The 16,376-nt window shown below is 38.7% G+C and overlaps 2 protein-coding genes and 1 pseudogene across 2 annotated transcripts; all 3 read right to left on the bottom strand.

Moving 5' to 3' along the window:
* Positions 1–33: 33 nt before the first annotated feature.
* LOC121763293 (protein TRIGALACTOSYLDIACYLGLYCEROL 5, chloroplastic-like) lies at positions 34–2,125 on the bottom strand. Its single transcript, XM_042159288.1, has 4 exons — positions 1,895–2,125; positions 1,783–1,827; positions 474–506; positions 34–390 (listed from the first exon to the last, which is right to left on the bottom strand). The coding sequence occupies exons 1-4, from the start codon at positions 1,932–1,934 to the stop codon at positions 236–238; spliced, it is 273 nt and encodes a 90-aa protein (XP_042015222.1). The 5' UTR covers positions 1,935–2,125; the 3' UTR covers positions 34–235.
* Positions 2,126–8,618: 6,493 nt separating this feature from the next.
* LOC121765644 lies at positions 8,619–10,316 on the bottom strand (annotated as a pseudogene).
* Positions 10,317–12,234: 1,918 nt separating this feature from the next.
* Positions 12,235–14,123, bottom strand: LOC121765643. Its single transcript, XM_042161844.1, has 3 exons — positions 13,749–14,123; positions 12,849–13,199; positions 12,235–12,783 (listed from the first exon to the last, which is right to left on the bottom strand). The coding sequence occupies exons 1-3, from the start codon at positions 14,121–14,123 to the stop codon at positions 12,235–12,237; spliced, it is 1,275 nt and encodes a 424-aa protein (XP_042017778.1).
* Positions 14,124–16,376: the final 2,253 nt, after the last annotated feature.

Genomic DNA, 16,376 nt, shown 5'->3' with positions numbered 1-16,376 from the left:
CAGCAATATAGAGTTGCTACTTTAATGCTCTGCTGGCTTTGCAATATCTTTGATAAATAGCATGTTTAAGATATTTCAATGGAGATCAGCTGTCAAACATCAAGATTATATGTGAAATACAACATGAAGTTTGAGTGAGGGAAATCAAAGTATTCATTAAATTTCCAAACTACAAAAGCTTTGGGCACTTCATTAAGAAAAATGAACAGATGATTGAGAGATGAGTGTACTTTTTCTACTTGTTCTTTGACATGCTTTTGCCATCTTTTTCTTCACTAGGTTTATTGGCGAATTCGACACCTTGAAATGTTAGGCCAGGACTATAGTAACGACTACCATAAGCCGCGCCAAATCCCCATCCAAGCCCCAACCCGACACCACAGCCACCACCTTCAGATCGGAGAATAAACGCGTTAGTAAGGAGATAGAAGAAAGCAATGGCAGAGTAGAGACATATTCTTGCAAGATTTTACCTGCACCAAGTCCAAAGATGTTCAAGGGCGCCCCTGAAAGAACGAGCAACATAAGTTTAAGATAATGATTTCTTTCTTGGTGCATGACCAGCACAGCGCAGAATGTAACCATAATGGTAGTCAAGTTTCATAAATAGTAGTACTACTATAAGATAGTAATAAGCAATTCCACGACTATGGTTTGGGATAAAAGGTCGCGGTGTCTGCAGAAAATTGAGCAAAAAGTTCATAAAACTATCGGGTATTAATTCTTTTTTTCTGGAAACGTGTCAAAGTTTATAACACTCACTGCCTAGACAAGTATTCATATGAATAAAGCATGGTTATGGTTTCAACAAGTTGAGGTCAAATATCCGTTTTATGTAATTCGATTACTACAGTAATAATGTTTCCAGACATTCGGAAATTGCATTCTGACTATGCAGCTTGGGTCAGGGTATGAAATAAGTTTCGACAAAGATAGAGATACAAGCAATAAAAGTGACCCTGTATACAATCTCCTCTGCCTGCAGGTCAGGTAAATGATAAACATTGATCCAAAAATCCCATCGGAGGGCAACCAATTGTTTCGCACGAGAGGTCTGTCCTAACTCTTTGTCCAAATAACAACACAAATTCCCTAGTAAGTAAGCACCACATACAATTACTAGCTTAATCCAGATCTTAAAACTATACTACATAATCCAATAGAATGGTTACATGGCAGTAAGTAATACTGCATCTTCATGACTATGCTACATACTCCTACTTGATTGAATGGTCACATGAAAGTAACACTGCATCTTTTCGACTTTGCTGAATGTGGAAGCATGTGCACAGTTCATGAAGTAGAATATGGATAACAAGTCTAAGCTCGACAGGCTTCATCATGAGACACTGACTAATGCAGCTTAATAGCACCTTAACAAGTAGGATGAATGTTGAAATCAAGATCACCTTCATACATTACATTAATGATTGTAACTTATGTCTTCTCAATGACAAAAGGCCAACTTAACTATGACAATTTTCATACAATAAACTACACATTGACAATGAAAATACACAGAAACATATACTCCTTCGAGAAATTCATATGCTCATCCATTTTAAAGAAGAGAATCATAACCTAAACCAATACAATCTTGGTAGAGATCATCCTCCACCAAAATTCACATTTGCAACTAAATCACAGAAAGCAGCTGAATAACAAAGTAGTTCCTAAACAAATCAAACTAATAGAGATTATACGATCCATAACCCTTTCTCTCCCAATTTTTCTCTGTAGAAAAACCGAAACTGGATTCGCAGAAGAATTAGAGTAACTAACCTCCGAATCCCCACCCAACTCCAAAACCACAGCCAACTCCGAAACCTGAAGCCAGTTCAAATCATCAAGAAATTGCATAAAATTTGTTTATAGAATGAATGAAGAAGCTCACCAAAACCGACACCTCCTCCAGTGAAATTCGTTAGCACCATTTTCCCCAATCCCGCAGTTCTTGATTCGGAAACGGGCCAAGATTGAATCTTTGTACAGATTTTTGGGCTAGTAGATTCTTAAATTTAAATGGGCTTGCTTTAAAGTAATTCATGTATTTGAAAATTTGATCTTACTCCCAAACAAGCTTATCAACACATTTTATAATCCAGATTCATTTAATTGTTGTTGATATCAGTGATATCTAATTGACTAAGTGAAATTTAATTTTGAAGCATATGTTATTATGTTCATCTTGTAATCGTTATTGTTACGATTTTTTAGACAAGGGAGCACCATTTGCGTTTTCAAACTTAGACGTTTGAATTTCATTGTTTATTTATTTTACTATATATTGGAATAATAAAATAAACTTAATTTATGTCTAGGTAGTTTGCAGTGAAATTCCTTACAATTGTGTACTAGAATTATTTGGATATTTAAAATAGGATTACCTAGATTTAGTAATTAAAAAGGTTCAGGTGAAGAGAAGTATGTAGAAGTAAATACACTATATAGAAAATTCTAGAATATAATATAGTATCAGTTCCATACTTAGCCAAAATAGTGAAGAAGAAGGATTTAATGAATGGTTAAATCTGGACCGTTGATTTCTTAAGATTAGATAGATTGATTGTGGACCGTAAGATCAAAAGTTAGTTGATCAAATCTGTTATTCTGTTTTGTCTTTTTCATTCGGTAAAAAAGAAAAAGGGTGATGTGATGAATGTAATTCCTTCAGCTCAAAAAACAAAAATTCTCTCTCTCAATTCATTTTCTTGCTTTTCACATTCAGATTCCAATAGTTAACAATTAACGCCGTCTGTGGGAAACGAGAGTGATCGGAATTGATCGCGGCTTGTTGATAGGAATCGAATCCGCAACGACGATGGCGGCAAGGTTGGAAGCAGAAAAGTTCACTGGCAAAAATGACTTCGGTCTGTGGCGGATGAAGATGCGCGCGATGCTCATTCAACAAGGGCTATCGGCGGCGCTTGTCGCTGAGAAAGACACCGGCGAAACCGATCTTGATGAAAAGGCTGTTTTGAAGCGAGCTGATGTTCTAGCCAGAGCTCACAGTGTGCTGGTTCTGTGCTTCAGTGATAAGGTGCTCAGAGAGGTCGCGAAGGAGAAGACGGCGGCCGGAATTCTCAAGAAACTAGAGAATTTATATCTCACAAAGTCTCTCGCCAATCGGCTATATATGAAGCAATGGCTATATTCCTATAAGTTCTTGGAAGATAAGGCGTTGATCGAGCAACTAGAAGACTTCAACAAGGCGATTGATGATCTTGAAAACATCGACGTGACGATTGGCGATGAGGACAAATCAATACTCATTCTCAATGTTCTCCCCAAATCCTATGATCAACTACGAGGCTTTCATGTATAGAAGAAAAGGATCTATTACTCTCTTGGAAGTGCAATCAGCATTAATGGCCAAGGAATTGCATGCTGCTGGAGTGAGGAATGTTGATGCTACATCTGAGAGTCTGAATATCAGAGGATCAAAAGGCAAGAAACAATTCAAAAAGAAGTATGAGGGGGCTAAGCAACCATGGAATGACCAGAAAGAAAGTAGAGTATGTTTCTGGTGCAAGAAACCTGGCCACTTAAAAAAGGATTGTTTTGGCTGGAAGAAGAAGCAAGCCACATCTGGTAATCAAGGTGCAAGCACCTTTGACTGTGTTGAATCAAATACTCCTTCTCAATGTTCTCCCCAAATCCTATGATCAACTACGAGATGCTTTCATGTATAGAAGGGAAGGATCTATTACTCTCTTGGAAGTGCAATCAGCATTAAGGGCCAAGGAATTGCATGCTGCTGGAGTGAGGAATGTTGATGCTACATCTGAGAGTCTGAATATCAGAGGATCAAAAGGCAAGAAACAATTCAAAAAGAAGTATGATGGGGCTAAGCAACCATGGAATGACCAGAAAGAAAGTAGAGTATGTTTCTGGTGCAAGAAACCTGGCCACTTAAAAAAGGATTGTTTTGGCTGGAAGAAGAAGCAAGCCACATCTGGTAATCAAGGTGCAAACACCTTTGACTGTGTTGAATCAAATAATGCAGTGGAGGTCTTGAATGTAATGGAAACAATTGATGGTGCTTCATGCATTATGGACAGTGGATGCAGCATCCACATATGCCCCAACCAAGATTAGTTTGAGAGCCTGTTGGATTCAAGTGGCACTATCACTCTTGGCAACAATCAAATGTGTAGTATAAGAGGCATATGATCCATTAGACTCAAGATGCATGATCAGTCTGTAAAAGTTCTCAGTGATGTCAGGTTCATACCAGAAGTGAAAAGGAATCTGATATCATTGGGATCATTGGAACAAAAGAGTTGCTCATTCTTTTCAAAGAAAGGGAAAATGCAAGTCAAGAAGGGGGAGGATGTGGTTATGACAGCTGAGAGAAGGGGTAGCTTGTACTATCTCTATGCTTCAGTGATTAAGATTCAAAGGAATGGTGAGCAGCTGAATCTGGTGAAGCTTCCTATCTTGAAGGTGTGGCATGAAAGAACTGGTCATCCTGCAATAGGAAGCATCAAAGAACTGGTCAAGAAACAAGTAATCTCAGCTGATCAGTCAGAAGAAATCCATCCCTGTCAAGACTGCATTAGAGGCAAGGCTAAGAAGCTGCCTTATCCCACTGGTAAGCATACTTCCTCATCTCCATTGGATTATGTGTATAGTGATTTGTGGGGACTTGCTTCTGTAAACACCATAGGGGGAGGGAGATATTACATGTCCTTGATTGATGAATTCTCTAGAAAAACTTGGATTTACATTTTAAAGGAGAAGTCAGAGGCACTTGCTAAATTTAAGGAATGGTGTGATGAAGCGGAGCTTGAGAAAGGCTGTAAAGTGAAATGTCTCAGAACAGATAATGGACTAGAATATATGTCCAAAAGCTTTGATGATTTTTGCAAACAAAGGGGCATCAAAAGGCATAGGACAGTTCCTATGAATCCTCAACAAAATGGAGTGGCTGAGAGGGCAAACAGAACCATTGTTGAGAGAGTCAGGTGTATGTTGTTTTCTTCTGGTTTAGGGAAGAAATTATGGGGTGAAGCAGCTTCTACTACAGTATATCTGATGAATAAATGCCCATCTAGCAGCATTAATGGTGATACTCCAGACTATAGCTGGTATGGCAGGAATGCAAGTTATAGCAATATGAAGATTTTTGGCTGTAAGATGTTTGCTCATATGAAGCAAGGAAAATTGGATCCCAGGGCATTGATGTGTGTGATGCTGGGTTACCAAAAGGGAGTCAAGGGGTACAGATTGTGGTTCATAGAGCCTGGGAATCACAGGGTAGTCATTAGTAGAGATGTGATATTTCTGGAAAAAGACATGCCATTTCTGAATAAAGGAAATGCTGATTCTGATGGAGTAAGGATGCTGGCTAGTGATGGTGCTGACTTTGAGGTGGAGCCTGCAGATAGACAAGATCAGAATCGAGGTGCTAATGATTCTGGAGTAGAGGCTGAAGAATCAGCTTCTGAAGCAACTAATGGTTCTGATAATGAGCCTGACATTTCAACTGATGGAAATGAGGATCTCAGTGGCTACCAATTGTCCAGAGATAGAGTCAGAAGAGTTGGCAAGCTGCCAAGCAGGTTTTCTGATTTTGAGACAATTTTCTATGCTCTAGTTGCTGCAGAGGAGATTGAACTTGAGGAGCCTCTCACATATATGGAGGCCATGGAAAGTAAGAATAAAGACAATTGGTTGCAGGCAATGAGGGAGGAGATGGACTCTCTGATGAAAAACAAGACTTGGGTCCTTGTGGATAAAATAGAGGGTAGAAAACTGGTCACCTATAAGTGGATTTTCAAAAGAAAGATTGAGGTTGATGGTTCAGTCAGGTTCAAGGCCAGGCTGGTGGCAAGGGGATTTACTCAAGAGTGTGGGATTGATTACAACGAGGTATTTTCCCCTATTGTAAAGCATAGTTCCATCGGAATGTTGCTGTCAGTTGTTGCAAAAAATGATTGGGAGCTTGAGAAAATGGATGTGAAGACAACTTTTCTCAATGGTGAATTGGAAGAAACTATATACATGGTGCAACCTGAGGGCTTTGCTACACCAGGACAAGAGGGAAAAGTGTGTAAACTGACTAAGAGCATCTATGGTCTTAAGCAAGCAAGTAGACAATGGCACAAGAAGTTTAACTCACATATGCTAGCTTGTGGATTTACAAGATCCAGATTTGATTCTTGTGTTTATTTCAAGAAGAAAGGTGGAGTGCCAGTGGCCTATCTACTATTATATGTAGATGATATGCTTATTGTTGGATCAAGTATGAGGGACGTGGAACAGGTGAAGGAGGATCTGAGGTCTGGCTTTGATATGAAGGACCTTGGATCTGCAAGAAAAATTCTGGGAATGAACATAGTGAAAAACAGGAAGCAGGGAACTATATAGCTTGGTCAGTCTGATTATATACTGAAGATGTTGAAGAGATTCAAGATTGATAATATGAAAGAGAATGCCCTTCTAGCTCAACACTTCAGATTATCAGCAAATCAAAGGCCCCAGAATGAAGAGGAAAGAAGAGAAATGAAAGTGATCCCTTATGCTAACATAATTGGCAGTGTAATGTATGCAATGGTTTGTACAAGACCAGACATTGCATAAGCTGTTAGTTCAACAAGTAGATTCATGGCTGATCATGAGTGAGAACACTGGTTGGCATTGAAGTGGCTACTAAAGTATCTAAAAGGTGCTGCAGGATTGGGGATTCTGTATGGAGGTGATCGGAATCATATTGGTGATGCTTTGCTCGGTTTTTGTGACTTAGATTATGCTGGAGACATAGATAATAGAAGGTCACAATCAGGCTATGTGTTCACCATGTATGGCTCTGCTATAAGTTGGAAATCCAGTCAGCAACATGTGGTAGCATTGTCCACAACTGAAGCTGAATATTTGGCACTTGCAGCAGCCATCAAGGAAAGCTTCTGGTTGAAGGGTCTTGCAGCAGAATTAGGAGTTGTTCAAAAATGCATTGCAGTAGGATGTGACAGTAACAGTGCAATTGCCCTTGCAAAGCATCAAGTATTCCATGAGCGAAGTAAACACATAGATATAGATATGCGCCTCCACTTCATCAGAGAGAAGATTGAAGAAGAAGAGGTGGAAGTGTTTAAGGTGAATACAAAGGTCAATCCAGCTGACATGCTTACTAAAGCTTTGCCAAGATAGAAGGTGGAGCTTTACAGAAGGTTGATAATGTTGCAGCCTTGTGGTGAGTCTGATTGAGTAAAAGGTGGAGATTTGTAGATTGTGTTTGCTCAATCAGCTCCATACTTAGCCAAAATAGTGAAGAAGAAGGATTTAATGAATGGTTAAATATGGACTGTTGATTTCTCGAAATTAGATAGATTAATTGTGGACCGTAAGATCAAAAGTTAGTTGATCAAATCTGTTTTTCTGTTTTGTCTTCTTCATTCGGTAGAAAGGAAAAAAGGGTGATGTGATGAATGTAATTCCTTCAGCTCAAAAAACAAAAATTCTCTCTCTCAATTCATTTTCTTGCTTTTCAAATTCAGATTCCAATAGTTAACACAGACAATAAAACATAAAATGTAAAATGACATTATGTCCTCAGTGCGTAATGAACATTAATACTACTATTACTTTATCAGCCAACCACGAGATAGTAAGCCAAATTCCCATATGACCAATTATAAGGGAGTCCGCCTCTACTGCTGGTTCCGGGATTGATATAAAAATAGGGATATTTATAGAAATTATCATGCATAAATAAATAATGCTACTTGAAACATAATGTAATTTTAAAAATAGTGATTTGAATAATATACATTTTTTAAATAATAGTGATAATTTAATATTGTTTTTCAATATGTTCAATCACACGAAACTTCTCTACATTATTCTCTATTTTACATTACTTTTCTAAAATGTGTGCAAAAAAATTGTCTCGCACAGCATTATTAATTGAAACTAGCTACTCCTGTTTAATAGAAGTGTTCGATGTGTCATGAAATGAACTGAAATTTTATCATTTCATGACACAACGAACCCTTCTACTAAACAAGTGATATTTTATCATTTCATGACACAATAAACACTTCTACTAAACAATAGCTAGCACTTCTACTAAACAATAGCTAGCTAGTTTCCATGTGTAGAACCTAAAAATATACTGTACAAAACAACTTTGGAAAACAAATACAAAATCAACAACATTTGAGCAACACATCCCATGTTTATGGATATTCTATTAAGTTTATGAGAGGAATACAGATATAACGAACTAATTAATAAGTACGAATATGGAGTCACACACAATTAATGGAAGCTATATTAATTTTTATTTGACAAATAATCATAGTGGCAGCCTCATAGGTAGATTTGGATGTGGATTCGTGGTCCTCACCATGATATCGAATAGCAGAAAGGTGATCAAAATAGAAAATTATGTAACTTTGTACAAATAATCATATGTTTATTCTTGATCATGTAACTAAATTTTGGTTGCCGTATTTTAATATTATCAAACCCTTTTATCCAATAAAACAACACTATAATCTTGAATCAACTCCATCATCTAAAATCAGTGGGATCAACTTTGAGTGGGCAAAATCCTTAATAAAAACAAGCTAGTTACATACCACATTGGCTAGCTAATTATGCAAAAAGCCTAATTAAACAGTTTTATTTGATATTCTACTAATCACTCTCTCAATATTCTGTATTCCAATCCCATCTCTCACAACATAAGGCTCTTCCATAATCGTCGATAGGCCTACAAAAATGTGACATCAATTTATTCACTAGCTAGTTATATATATGGAGTATATACCAAAAAAAGACAAACTACATTACTCACCTGATCCATAATTCTTGCATTTCTTTACTTGAATTCCAACCTCTTCCTTAACCTTAATCCTTGCTTCCCTAAAAAGCCATGTCTTCTCCATCTGCTTGTAGATCATACGGACAACGTAATACAAAACCCTATGCCCGGAACCTCCCCCTGAACTTATGCATACGTTCATGAAGACAATGCAATCCATCAAGCTCTCCTTAGCCATCCCTTTCATGTCATAAGCCTGTGCCCTAATCCAGAGGCTTATGCCATGGGAGTTTGGAGGAGATGAGAGGCAAAGTGCGCGCGTTGCATCACTAATGGCTGCATCCCCGTCCCTCAGAAAGAGATGGCAATTTGCCCTTTTGCTATACACAACCATCCTCTCATACCTATGCTTCAAAGGACATATCTCAAGAGCCTCACTATATTTAGAGATAGCTTCTCCCACATTTCCCACCAAGAAATGGTGATTCCCTTGTTGCTTGATTAGGTTCACCATTACCCTTCTCTCTTCAATTCTCTCTCTTGACATCAACTTCTCTCTCCTTTTTCTTTCAACCTTTAATAGCCATATCATTTCTAGTGATCTTTGAACATTGATATCACCATTCTTGATATTGTTTTTTTTTTGTAGTCATGCAAAAGTGTTCTAGTGATGGAATCTCCCAAACTCCTTCTATTGCCAAGATTCCTCAACTCAACCAAATCCACAAGGCACAATGCTACAGATTCAATGATATTGTGCCTCGAATCTGACATCCTTGAGAAGCAAGAGAAGGCAATCAATCCCCATATACTGCCATTCATCTGAAGACCTTGAAACATTGCATAGATTCTCAATCACATTCTTGGATCTTGAGATGCTCTCCCTCCCAACTCTAGTGTGGCACAAGATTCTGATCAGCCCTACGCCACCTGGCGACGCGTGATTGGCCAGTCCACCCCACACTCCACAAAGCTTCTCAACAAACTCCCTCTTGCAAATGAGATGCAAACACCTCTCCTTCACAGCAGAGCAATTCAAGAGATGAATGCTCCAACACTGCAGCTGGCTCGTGTGAGCAAGTTGCAGTGATACCTAACCCTCCCCCTCCCATTCTTCACTCCCACAAACTCTTTATAAACCTTTTCCAAACAAGAAACAGCCAAATTCATGGCTAACTCCACAACTTTCTTTTATGTTATCTAGTATTGCTTTAGGTGCTAATGTTCACTAGAGATAACATAATAAATCTCCATGTCTATTCCCTAAATAGAAACTCCATTGTCCTATACGGAAATAAAGGGTTATATATATTTAAGAAACCTACATGAAACAGTAATTAATTAGGGTCTCATAATTACTTGGGAAGAAACCACTATCCCTACATTATTTGTGCCATGAAAATAGATGATATACAAGTATATATGCAAATTTCTTGAAAAGATAATTAAACTTACCTCCAAGGCTTAGTAGTAATATTACTATTCTTCATAAAGTAACTTAATTGAGGTAATTAAGTGGTCCCTAAACTGTCACTTGAAGCTTCATTTTTACTCTCAATTATCAATCGTGTAACTTCCCTTTTATATTTTATGTATTGGTACAATTTGGGAAGGTCTCAAAGGTAGGAAGTGAATTACATAAAAAGCATTTTTACCGATGATCCATGAATCCTTATTTGTTAGATTAATTAATCACATATTCCTTTTGTAGCTTTTTTTTCTTTGTATACCCATGGATTATGGCATATCCCTAAATTTGTCGCATTGTGTAGAAAGGTCCCTTCTCCATCTCATAAAGTTAAATTTATTTTGTCACTAGTGCCCCTAATTAAGTTAATAATTTTTAAATTCCTTGCTTTGAACTTGGAGTCATGATGACAGTTAGTTCTTGGTGATGATGATAGGATTTGTGTTGTGTTCTAGTAAGAAACAAACAAGAGAATCATGTTTTTCGAGGTTAATTCCTTTGAGGACAACTTCATTATTCAATTCTGTTCATCGTTTCCATAAACCCTAATATCTCTCCTCCTGCATAAGAAGCTTCCTTTGTTTTATCCATAATATATGTAAAGAAAGAAACCTTAGTTTTTCTGCCCTATTTGTATAGTGGTCCAGAAACCATTATGCATCACTACTCCTGAAAACTCAATCCATTTCGCAAGTCTTTTACAAATTCCAAGTCATTCCGAGATTGTGACTTTTCCAGCTTCGTCGACTATAAGTGCATCATCCATCTTTCAAAACTACTCAATCCTAGTTAAGAAAACACATCTCAAGGACAAGAATCTCGTATTTTATTTCACCAATATGCACGAAAGGGTGTGCATTTTTCCCTTTACATCCTAGATTAGGTGTGCATTTTGCCCTTTTCATCCTAGATTTAGTCCAACTGCATCACCAATATACCCGCTACCCAACGACAACGAGAAATGGGGCGAGATCGGATAGTGTGTTTTAAAGTTTTACGGATAGCGAGTATACCCCATACCCGCGCAGGTAAACCCGTTAATCCTTATAATATCCGATATAATTAGTATTAGCCATATACTCATCTTTCAGTACTTTATGTTAAATTATTGTTGTGAGACTCACCGGGAATAAGTATACGTGGCAAATAAAAAATAAGCCACCAAAATTAATGTTGTAAATTGGGGAACATTGTTGGCTATTCTTATCGGATGAGAGAAAATTTCAATATCTTTTATATATGATGGTATATTGTTTTTTTTTTTTTCTTTCAGAATAATCAAATCTTAATAATAGTAAAGAGTCAGAAAATGACATGTGAAAAGCAAAGCTTCAACAATCTTAATGGTTTTATGAACCCAACTTTTAGTTTGAAGCACTTTCGATTAAAGGATCAAACTTGGATTCTCAAATTTGGAAATTTCACATTATCACATATAGAAGCACCAGTTTCGGGACGGGTACGGGATACCCGACACGGATATTGGGTAATCCCAATATGTTACGAGACTAGTATTGTGTATAAAACGATGTTTTTGGTACCGTCTAAAATGATGTTTTTTAAAAACGGGAAACCTGAAAAGAAGAAATTGATTAAAAAAAAGTATTGCTTTATACGTTACCGAATTTTATATATGGATGTGACAATTTAAAAAAACTGAAATTTCTTAATTTAATTAATTTCAAACCTTTAATTTAGATTACCTAAAATATAACCAATTCTTGTAAGTTTTTAAATAATTACTCTCCCTTAAAAAATAAAATTGAGTTAGTGTATTAATTTAGTGAGTTTCCAATATAAGGGGTGTGATCAATTGCTAACTTTCTTAAGTTGCTAACTCATCAACATAGTATATTAAAAATGTCAATACAACCGCACCTTCCAATATATATACAAATTAAGAGATTAACATATTGTATGTCGAAAAATAACTCAATTTGGCTAAGTTCAGTTTTCCAACTTCTTGAAATGGAGGCACTTCAATTGCTACTTACATTCACCACAACGCCGCCCCACCTCGGCCCTCTAGCCGACGGTTGACCCTCTTCAGCCTATCTTCCCGAGGGCGGTCGCACGCCTCGAGCTCAGCAGGAGGGGTAAAGCTGTCCATGGACAGCCCGGGCACGTTGAACGCCACCTCCCGGACCGTCCACGTCTCCTCAATCCTCGTCGTCGTGCAGCTCTCGCCCGCACCCCTGGCCAGGGTCACCTCGGACCTCCCCGAGTGGGCGATCATGATCCCCTCAACCGGCGTGTAGTCCTCAAGGAGCGACTCAATGGTCGTCTTCCAGTACACGGACCCGCCTTCCTCGGTCCGTATCAGCTTCATGTGCGAGTCCTTTAGCCCCACGAGGAGCCCCGTCCTCTGGCTGAACCACCCGACCAAGGTGTGCTCGGTGGCCTTCGTCTGCTTGTCGCTCGTGGCCTCGAGAGTCTGGGAGTCTGCGCAGATCTCCAGGGTGAAACAAGCCTCGTCGTTGATATTCTTCTCACCCGTGTACCTCGCCCTGCCAAACATACGAGCCGTTGTTCTCGGATCAAGCCCCTACAAAATCCAAAATCGAGTTTCAAATCCAAAGTCAAATACATGAGTTTCAAAATTTAAAATACCTGGAGGGCGCGGCGGAGGGGTCTACCTGGCCCTTTGACTGCGTGGGTGCCAAGGAGCCAGGGGGTTTGGCGCCACACGAGCCTCCCATTGCAGCCAGCTTGGACCTTGCTGTCTCCAAGGGCTAGCTCCACATACCACATGTCGGGATTCATCTGCCACAACTCGAAGCTACCAGACTCGGCCTCCTTGGCCGAGTTCGTGCTCTTCAGCACCTTCGTGTCTGTCTCTATACAGGACGTCATCATCTTCACGCTACCCGAAGCATACGCATTTTCGACCGTGCTCTCCATCTTTTGGCCGCCTGATGCCGCTATATATTGATGTAGTATGTACTTCGCAGTTGAAGATTCCTGCATAGCATTAACCAACGCATTCATAGGTCTGATTTGCATGCTATTGCACATTAATTTGAATTTATCAAACAAATATAAAACGGGGACATAACTCTAAACATTGGACCACAAACCAACATGTGCACAACCTTTAAGTTGATGAAGTATTTTTGTAAGTGTGGATTGTTCAACATCGAAATTTTGACATAAGAGCTATCAACAACTTATATCTATTAAGCCACTTCTCTTATACTCACTCCGTCCCTTAAATTGTATCACATTTTTCTATTTTCTTGCGTCCCACAAAATTTGTCACATTTCACTTTTTACTATTTTTAATAATATACCCTATATTTCACTAATTCATTTCAAAACTCACATTTTATTATAAAATTAATATATAAAAATAGACTCAAACGTTCATATGAATGAGACTGTATTAGATCCCCGTGAAATAAAAATATAGGAATTTGTAGATTCACCAAATTTACGCATCATAACAACTTTAATCATCAATATAAGATGAAATGTATTTTTTGCAAGAAAGAAAGGGAGAGCGAAACTAACAATGGAGTTATCTTTGATGGCGAGTGATGGCGAAGGCCCGAGCGGTGCACCAATGACGCCGAGGAGCAGCCGTTGATCGGATCGGAAGTAGTCCGGCCCGACCGTCGACACGGAAGGGGCGGGGGAGTGGCGACTGCCCCGCCTCTCGCTCTTCGGCAACGGACCTCCCTTAAAAGGAGAGAGGGCCTCGAAACCGGGCCATGAAAGGCCTGATCCCTTCGTGTGTGTATCTGCCGGGCCCACGCTGCTGCCTCTGCTGCGACGGAGAGGTGAAGGCAAAGGCGACTGGCTACGGGCCCTCCTGTAACGGGCCGGGGAGAGCCCGCCTACGACGTCGTCCTTGAAAGATTTGAAAATCCCCTGCTTTCGCTCCATGTTGAGTTAGCAAACAGGGGAGAAAAACGATTGGGATTGATTTACATGTTGTATTAAATTTTGGTGATGTCGATAAATAATAAGGTATGTATACACATTAATGTGCCATGGACCACTACATAAAACCAAAAAAATATAAAATCAAAAGGGACAATTGAAAATTTTGAAACATATTTTTGTACATTAGAATCTCATGAGAAACTTATATTTATGTATATTTGATTTATCACTTCATTCTTTAGTAATATGTGGTAATCTCATTTTATTACCGTTGACCTGGATAGGATTTGTATAATTATATACATTACCTCAACTATGCACTAAATTTGAAATCTTATTTATGTAGCACTAGTATTGACGATTAGATTTAGCACAAATAAAGTAAAGTTGATTAAAGTTGTAATGTTCACATAACTCTTAATTTGCTATTACATTAATCACATGCTACATATGGTGTGGATGTTAAAGCAATACTCAATCTTAATATATGCATCAACCATTATACAGCTGGACCAATACATATAATTCAAATAGAGTTTATTACAAGGATAAAGTTATTTGCATATAATGAATTCTAATGAATAATCTGGAAAATAAAATTAAAGCACAAAAATTGAAATTAAAGAAAACAAAACGAAGGAAAACTAAAAAAGGTTATACATTGAGTGCACACCAAAAATGAGATTGAGACCATAATGGTATTTGCACTTTGAAATTAAATTACCATGTCAATATTTAATAATTAGAAATCGTGCAAATATAGCCGTATTTAATTTAATTACTTAAATTTACCGTTAAGTCTCAAATGATGGTTAAATTCATTGAATTCAGTTGACCATTTGACGAGAAAGCTGGTAACATAAATCAAAAAAATAATTTTGGGCTAATATTTACAGGTTAAGCATAAATTTTTGTGATCAGAATAATCATACTGACTCATATCAAATTACATGTAGTAATACGTATTTTTGGGTGTTTGAATTGTTTTTATTCAGGTCGGAAGTCGGTTAGGTTCAAGATTGTATTCATATATACGATTTAATTTATTTTTATAAGATTCTTATTTGCTTTCAATATTTCTAATCTAATGGAGTGTATGCGTGTAATACGGGTATCCACAGTGGTGATAGTCCAGCCATAGCCCAGCCACAAACTCCTCCTGCCACATCATCAATACTAAAAATTCTCCTGCCACATCAGAAATAGCCCAGCCATAGCCTAGCCATATCATAAATAGCCCAGCCACATCAATAGCCACATCACTAATAACACAATATACAGAATTTAATTTACGAGACATATACGAGAAATATTAATAATACTATTTTAATTTTTAAAAAAGTACAATAAATTAAAAAAGTACAATAAATTTTAAAAAGTACTAAAATTTTAAAAAAGTACATTAATAATAAAAATTACATTAAAAAAAGTACATTTTACAAAATTACATAAATAAAAAAAACTAACTCCGAGCAGTCCTCCGCGCCCATAACCCTTCAATTAAATCCTTTTGGAGTCGAATATGAGCTTCCGTTTGGCGCATGTCGGCATGTGCTTGGAGGAGGCCGGCTTCATCGTGAGGTACCCCACTCCGTGAGTTGGGAACGGCCACGCCGTGGCTTGGACCGGCTTCATTATCGTCGTTGGCCCAATCCGTCAGTTGTACACCTTCATCTTCGACAATCATGTTGTGCATGATAATACAGGCGTACATTATATCAGCAATGCAGTCGACGTGCCACAAACGCGTTGGACCCCTAACCGCCGCCCATCGAGCCTGGAGCACACCAAATGCGCGCTCCACGTCCTTGCGCGCGGACTCCTGCCGTGCCGCAAAGTAGGCCTTCTTCTCATCTCCTGGGCATCGGATCGTCTTCACAAAGACGGGCCACCTAGGGTATATCCCATCCGCCAAGTAGTAGCCCATATCATGCCGGTTGCCGTTGGCGACAAAACTGATGGCCGGACCGACGCCCTGGCACTGCTCGTTGAATAGGGGCGACGAGTTGAGGACGTTTAGGTCGTTGTTCGAACCGGCTATCCCAAAATACGCATGCCAAATCCACAGCCGGTAATCAGCTACGGCCTCGAGGATCATCGTGGGATTCTTTCCCTTGTAGCCGGTCGTGTAGAACCCCTTCCAGACAGCGGGACAGTTCCTCCACTCCCAATGCATACAATCTATGCTGCCTAACATTCCCGGGAACCCATGCTGCTCCCCATGCATCCTCAGCAGATCCCGACAATCTTCGC

This window comes from Salvia splendens, chromosome 14 (genome assembly GCF_004379255.2).
Source record: "Salvia splendens isolate huo1 chromosome 14, SspV2, whole genome shotgun sequence".
NCBI lineage: Eukaryota > Viridiplantae > Streptophyta > Magnoliopsida > Lamiales > Lamiaceae > Salvia > Salvia splendens.
This window is presented reverse-complemented; position numbering and strand designations above follow the sequence as displayed.

What these genes read in the sequence shown, in the direction of transcription:
- LOC121763293 (XM_042159288.1), bottom strand. Translation starts at nt 1,934, where the DNA reads ATGGTGCTAACGAATTTCACTGGAGGAGGTGTCGGTTTTG. An exon ending in TGGAGGAGGTGTCGGTTTTG is followed by an intron (nt 1,828 to 1,894) that starts GTGAGCTTCTTC and finishes AACTGGCTTCAG; the next exon opens with GTTTCGGAGTTGGCTGTGGT. An exon ending in CATCTTTGGACTTGGTGCAG is followed by an intron (nt 391 to 473) that starts GTAAAATCTTGC and finishes TCCGATCTGAAG; the next exon opens with GTGGTGGCTGTGGTGTCGGG.
- LOC121765643 (XM_042161844.1), bottom strand. Translation starts at nt 14,123, where the DNA reads ATGGAGCGAAAGCAGGGGATTTTCAAATCTTTCAAGGACGACGTCGTA. An exon ending in CCATCAAAGATAACTCCATT is followed by an intron (nt 13,200 to 13,748) that starts GTTAGTTTCGCT and finishes AATGCTATGCAG; the next exon opens with GAATCTTCAACTGCGAAGTA. An exon ending in CCCTCCGCCGCGCCCTCCAG is followed by an intron (nt 12,784 to 12,848) that starts GTATTTTAAATT and finishes TGGATTTTGTAG; the next exon opens with GGGCTTGATCCGAGAACAAC.